At 35.2% G+C, this 5853-nt stretch overlaps 1 protein-coding gene across 10 annotated transcripts in view; it reads left to right on the forward strand.

Annotated features, from left to right (window-relative positions):
• Positions 1-1115: 1115 nt before the first annotated feature.
• LOC106473049 (zinc finger protein 287-like) overlaps positions 1116-5853 on the forward strand; it is a 39764-nt gene continuing 35026 nt past the window's right edge. For 5 of the 10 annotated variants that reach the window (XM_022401558.1, XM_022401566.1, XM_022401569.1 and 2 more), the window contains exons 1-2: positions 1521-1671; positions 2242-2375. In XM_022401558.1, coding sequence (XP_022257266.1) covers positions 2270-2375 — 106 coding nt within the window. In that variant the 5' untranslated portion in view covers positions 1521-1671; positions 2242-2269. The other 5 variants (XM_022401561.1, XM_022401564.1, XM_022401559.1 and 2 more) reach the window with 5 other exon arrangements.

Here is a 5853-nt window from a genome sequence, read left to right on the forward strand (position 1 = left end):
TACAAATAAACCTTGTGTAAAATACAATAAATCATCCTTTAATGTATTTAATTTGCTTTTAAATTTACTGATGTTTTCCATTTGTACTTCTTGTTTCCTTTCTTGTTCCAGTTGCCACTGCTGTAGTCTCCCTTCTTGTTTATGTTCTCACTCTTCTTGTTTTTTTTCTTTTTCCTCCAACAGCTGTTGTAATCTCTTTTGTTTATTTTGCTGTTCGAGATGCCAGTATTGCAGGTTTTCTTGCCACTGTTGTAATCTCTCTTCTTGTTTCTTTCCTTTTTCCTCCAACAACTGCTGTGATCTCTTTTGTTTATTTTGTTGTTCGAGCTGCCACTGTTGCAGGTTTTCTTGCCACTGGTGTTGTCTCTCTTCTTGTTTCTTTTCCTGTTCTTCATGTTTATTTTCTTTTTCCTCCAACAACTGCTGTAATTTCTCTTCTTGCTTCTTTCTCGTTCTTCTTGTTTCTTTTGCTGTTCTTGTATTGCTGCCGTCAAATCTGCTAAGCTGTCGTTTGATTTGTCACTTCTCATTTCCATCTTCTTTTTTCTCTCTCTTTTTTTCAGTTCCACTCTCTAAACCAATTTGTTCGTTTGTTAATTTTCCGTATAATTTATTTCGGATGAAACTTCAGCGACACAAGTCCTTTCTTAATCAAAAGTAGTTTATTCCCTCTCAATACAACTTTGCAATACACTTAATTTCCACAGTTACTTTAACTTTAACACACGCTATAATTCACAACGATTCACGCACTTTCTACCATGCTTGACTCTCTGTCTGCAATCATATCTCGATTAATTAATTTCGCTTTACCTGGCGCGCTTATATACAAGACTAGAGGGCGCGTTGAAAAGACCAGAGTTGCCACGAACAGACATGATCTTTTTAGAACCTCATGACGTGTTACTAGGGTCACGTGACTTCCACTGTAGTAACAATACAAATACCTTCACAATTGTGTAGCTATTTTGACACTGTCGAATCCCATAATGGCTGGAGATGGGTTGAATGGGTAATGAAGAAAAACTTTAATATAAGTTTAACATAATAGCAAATGTACAACGTTTCGACAAGGTTTTGTCATCATCAGTTTTGTCGACATCTTGTACATTTATGTTATGTTAAACTTACATCAGAGTTTTTCTTTATTACCCATTCAAGCCGTCTCCAGCCATTATTAGTCCCAAAGTGGGTTTCTCGTCGTCGAATGTCGAATCCCAATGTCATCCCTATGGCAGAATGCGCATGTGTATGGGATTAGCGAGACAATCTTGCAAATTATCCTTTTACATTTAAGTTATCTATAAACTCGTTAATGTTATAATTTCTTGTTGATTTAATTCTGTTAAACAAGATATTTTAGGTACTACTAATGCTACTTTTCGTTATTATACCAATTTACTATTGTTTATTTAATTTATAAAAAATAATTTTGTTTGTGTGCTTTTTTAATTTATAAATATTAAAATAATGCCTCTCTCTCTTCACTCAGCAAACGGGTACCATATGAGTTATTAAAATATTAGTTAACCCTAGTAGTAGTAGTAGGTAATCGGTCCTATAACGTGCAAACAACTATTAATATTTTGTTAATCTTTGACAGCTCGCCATGATATTCACTTTCAGCAATTTGTCACCACGATAGCTCAAAAACTAAAAAGTTACAGGGAGGTATTGAATTTGAAAAAAAAAGAAGAAAAAAGAAAATATTAATCCTAATAGTAATACTTATGCAGTATAGTAACGGGTGAAGAAAACCCATCGTGCATGTTCACGTAAATGCAAATAATTAAATTAAAAATCAAGTGTATTTTGTTGGTATCAAGTATGTAGAAATGTCAGTAATTCAACTTCTGAATGGTTCAAAAGTATTTCACTTTTCATTAGTTACAGTTTTTCGTGTTTTAGTTTAATATTATATAGGAAGTTATATAATCTAGTCAATAGAGTAAAAACCTGATCTTTAGTCATTACATAATACGTGTTTCAACTGCATCAAACTGTTGGTAAAGGTTTTCTTGGTGTTTTAATACTTGTATTAAAGTCACATTATTTCATTTAATGTCACTCTTAGTCTTAGTATATAGATGTGAAAAAGATAAAGCTTATAATTTGATATGAAAGCTATCAAGTTGACGTGAATTTCGAGAATAGTATTTATTGAATTTTTTAAGATTTATGAAGGATGTGACTTTTATTTCTTGTTTCTCTGTAGTCTAACTGAAAACGTTTTTTTTACAGAATATAAAGGTGAAGCTTCTAGGTAATCATGGAAGTATTAAAGATGAAGGTTGAACCCTTTCCTGATGAGAAGCAGGATGATTTGTTGGATATCAAATTGAAAAAGGAAGATGAAACTTTCACAATAACTAGTAGTAAGTTTATATATCTAGAATTTTAATGTTTTGTTTTCTTAACATAATATGAATTTCACCTGTTCTGATTTAGCAGTGTGACTTAATTTATCATTGTTAATCTGAAATTTGTTATCACAATTTTTTCCTGTATCAGAGATTTATATCAGTAACTAAAATTGGTTATTTTAGTCTTTAATATCAGGAACCTAATACAGTAACACTTTTGTAATCTTATTCTATACCATCACCTGTAATTAAGGTTAAACTTGAGTAGTTGCATCATACTTACCAACAATTCTCCATATACCCACATTCCATGTGGCTTATTAGCTGTTTTGGAAGATTTTCCTTCTCTAGTTGAGACCTTATTAGTTATTTGACTATGGAAGCTCATCAGTGCTTTGTTGACACTCAATTATCATTATATTGGGATCAGACAATGAATTTAGAAGGGATCTGTTACATATTTCACTGTTCTATGAAGTAATAATAACTTATAAATGTATTTGGATCGAACTGGATGTACAGGGTTTTTATCAATGCTTTGTAGGTCCTGATTGAACAATATATATGGATTGAATATGAGTGTACAATGTACCAGGATATATTTGATGTTTTGTTGGCTCTCATTAATCAACAGATTTGTATTAACTATGGATGTACAAGTGAAATGTTTATGCTTTTTTGTTTATGTTTGATTCATGAATGTTAAGTAATTTTGGGTTCCCTCAGTGTTATTTCCAGTTCAAATCAGTGCCAATGTAGTGGAACATTGCCCAGTTCTGAAATGGTACCACCTCATCCAACTCCAAGCTCTCTCGACCTTAATTTGCCCTCTAAGCATTGCTCAAATTTTTTTCAACAGTGCACCAGTTTTTTATGCCCCTTCATTTTTGCACCATTGTAGCAACATGTGATAATCATGTGACTACCCTTCACCAATCATACTGTGCCACCTATACTAGCTCAGGTAGCTCCCTCTACCATTGCAGCACAATCCTCATTTTTTCAATTGGCATTCTAGTGTATAGACGTGTGTTTTAAGTCATTCTCCATGTGAGTACAAGATTTTGATTGTGCTTGATCACAAATTTATGAGTTTCAGTTTATTGTGTTTGATTTCCATTGTTTCTACTCATTTGTTTTAGAATTGTTTCTGAATTCAACTTTGTTTATATTAATTCAAGATTTAATATGACAGATGTTGAAATTCCTGCCGTCAGTAGAATACTAGTCCCCAGATCTCAGTGTCGGTGATGGCTGCTGGGGAAGCACAGGCTTTAGTTTGCGGGAAGTTTGTGTCTAACGTTCAGCCAACGATTTTTCCTGTCAGGTTATGATTTTTGTGAAGACGATATAACTACTGTGTAGAAATTGTCTTTCCACCTGTTACTATGTAATCTGCTAGGTTATGTATTGTTCTTCTGTGGTAAGTTTTTCAGTGTGTACTTCTCACTCCTAGTAGGTATACCCATGTTTAGTGACTTTATGTTAGCTTGTGTGGATGGACCTAATTTAACACTTGATAATTTACATCATTCATGTCTTCTCTACTTAGTGTTGAGTAAGTTAGATTTTGATATTTCTTTTACCATCTACATTAATTTAGTTTAAACTTGTGTTTGGAGTTTGATTATTACTTTGTTTTTGTTTGCATATTTACTTCTTTTTACTGTTAATGTTATTTTGTTTGTAAGTTCCTTTTTCATTAATACTAGTCACGTCTAATTGGGAATTAGATTAGAGTTAAACTTTGTTATTGTTAACTGGTTCCATTTTTATTCTCATGTTCTTTTGGGTTGGTTTTATTTTCATGTTCTTCTTCTTATAGATTCTTTGGGTGGACTTGTATGTTCAATATTTAATGGTCATTTATCTTCTAAGTTCCTTTAGTGGTTTTATACTTTGGGTATTACATATTGTTTTATGTTTTCTGTTGAGTTTATTAGTTTTTCAGGTTTGTTATTTTTCTTACTTTGTGGACTTTACATGTTTCTACATTTTGTTAGTTCGTTAGTAATGAGTACTTTCAGTATGTTTAATTCATGTGTCTTTGGCTACACTTCACTATAATTTTTTGGGTTCTATGGGTTCAGTCTTTGTGTTTTTGCCTTCTGTTTTGCTTTCCTTTATCCACTTCCCAGATCTTCTCCTTGAGATCATACTTTGTCCAGTTGTTTTGCTGAGTTTGTTCGAGACCTACTATGTAAAGGAGCTATTGAATTGGTGGTGCCCAATCAATCATGATTTTACTCCCATCTATCTGTTGTATCCAAAATAAGTGGGAGATAGGAATCCCATCATAGCTATTTCCCAGCTGTATTCTTATCTGGAGAGAGCTCACTTCACTCTGGAGTCTCACTTAGATGGGATTTTTTGCCCCAGTGTCTCGTCATTTTCCTTTGGTATGTCCATGAGGGTTTCTGTTTTCCAGTTCTGGGTGCTGCCTTTCAGTCTTTCTTTAAATCCGTATGTGTTTTGTTGAGTAGTATGCTCTTTTGCACATCATCTTCACTCCGAGTCGTCAGACTTCCTATTACATGGACGACTGGCTTCTGCTCGCCTCTTCCCATGCTCACTCAGTCACTCACACCTGCTAAATTGTTTGAGAATATGCTTGGGTGGAGTTTCTCATCATGTTGGAGAAGTCCTTTACTACCCCCTCCAAGTATCTTATTCATTTGGGGTTCTTTTCACTTCCCATCTCAGTCGAGCCCAGCCTTCTCCACTTTGGCTTAGAGATATGGAGCAGGCAGTCATGAAGGCCCTACCTTTTCTTTCTCTTTCTGCATGAAAGGTTTTCTTTCTTTTGGAGTTGTGGGCTTCCTTAGAAGCTCTCATTCCCTTTGGTCAAGTGCATATGCATTCCCTTCATTGAATGCTGCTTGCCCAACAGAACTTCCCCAAGATCTCTTGGACCATCCCATCTCCCTTCCACTTGGGATCAGGGCTGACCTTACTTGGTGGCTTGACAGGGCTTTGATCACAGTGTGGGTTACCATTCCTCTGTTTCATACTGAGTCTCCTCTGTTTACAGATGCTTCCTTGGTGAGTTTGGGATGCTCTCCTTGATTCCCCAGAGATTAGGGTTGGTAGTCAGTCAAGGAGGTTACTCTCTATTTTCACATCCTGGAGCCTTTTGCAGTTCATTAGCTCTGAATTATTTCATCCCATTGCTGTGAGGGTGGGTGGTTATGGTTCATTCAGAAAATTCCACTTTTATCAGATATATTCCCAAGCAAGGGCAAACCAAGTCCAGATCTCTGTGTTTTCTGACTCAGGATTTTCTGTACTTGATCACTGACCACAACACAACTGTTCTGGCTTAGGCTGTTCCTGGAGTATATAAATCTTATGCCCAATCACTTATCACATCCCATACCAGATTTTCTTCATGGAGTAGTCCCTTTATCCTTAGGTTTTGCTGCGGGTGTGTTCTCAACTGGGAACTCCACACACACACACACACACACACACACACACACACTACTTTCTT

This window comes from Limulus polyphemus, unplaced genomic scaffold (genome assembly GCF_000517525.1).
Source record: "Limulus polyphemus unplaced genomic scaffold, Limulus_polyphemus-2.1.2 Scaffold5846, whole genome shotgun sequence".
Taxonomy (NCBI): domain Eukaryota; kingdom Metazoa; phylum Arthropoda; class Merostomata; order Xiphosura; family Limulidae; genus Limulus; species Limulus polyphemus.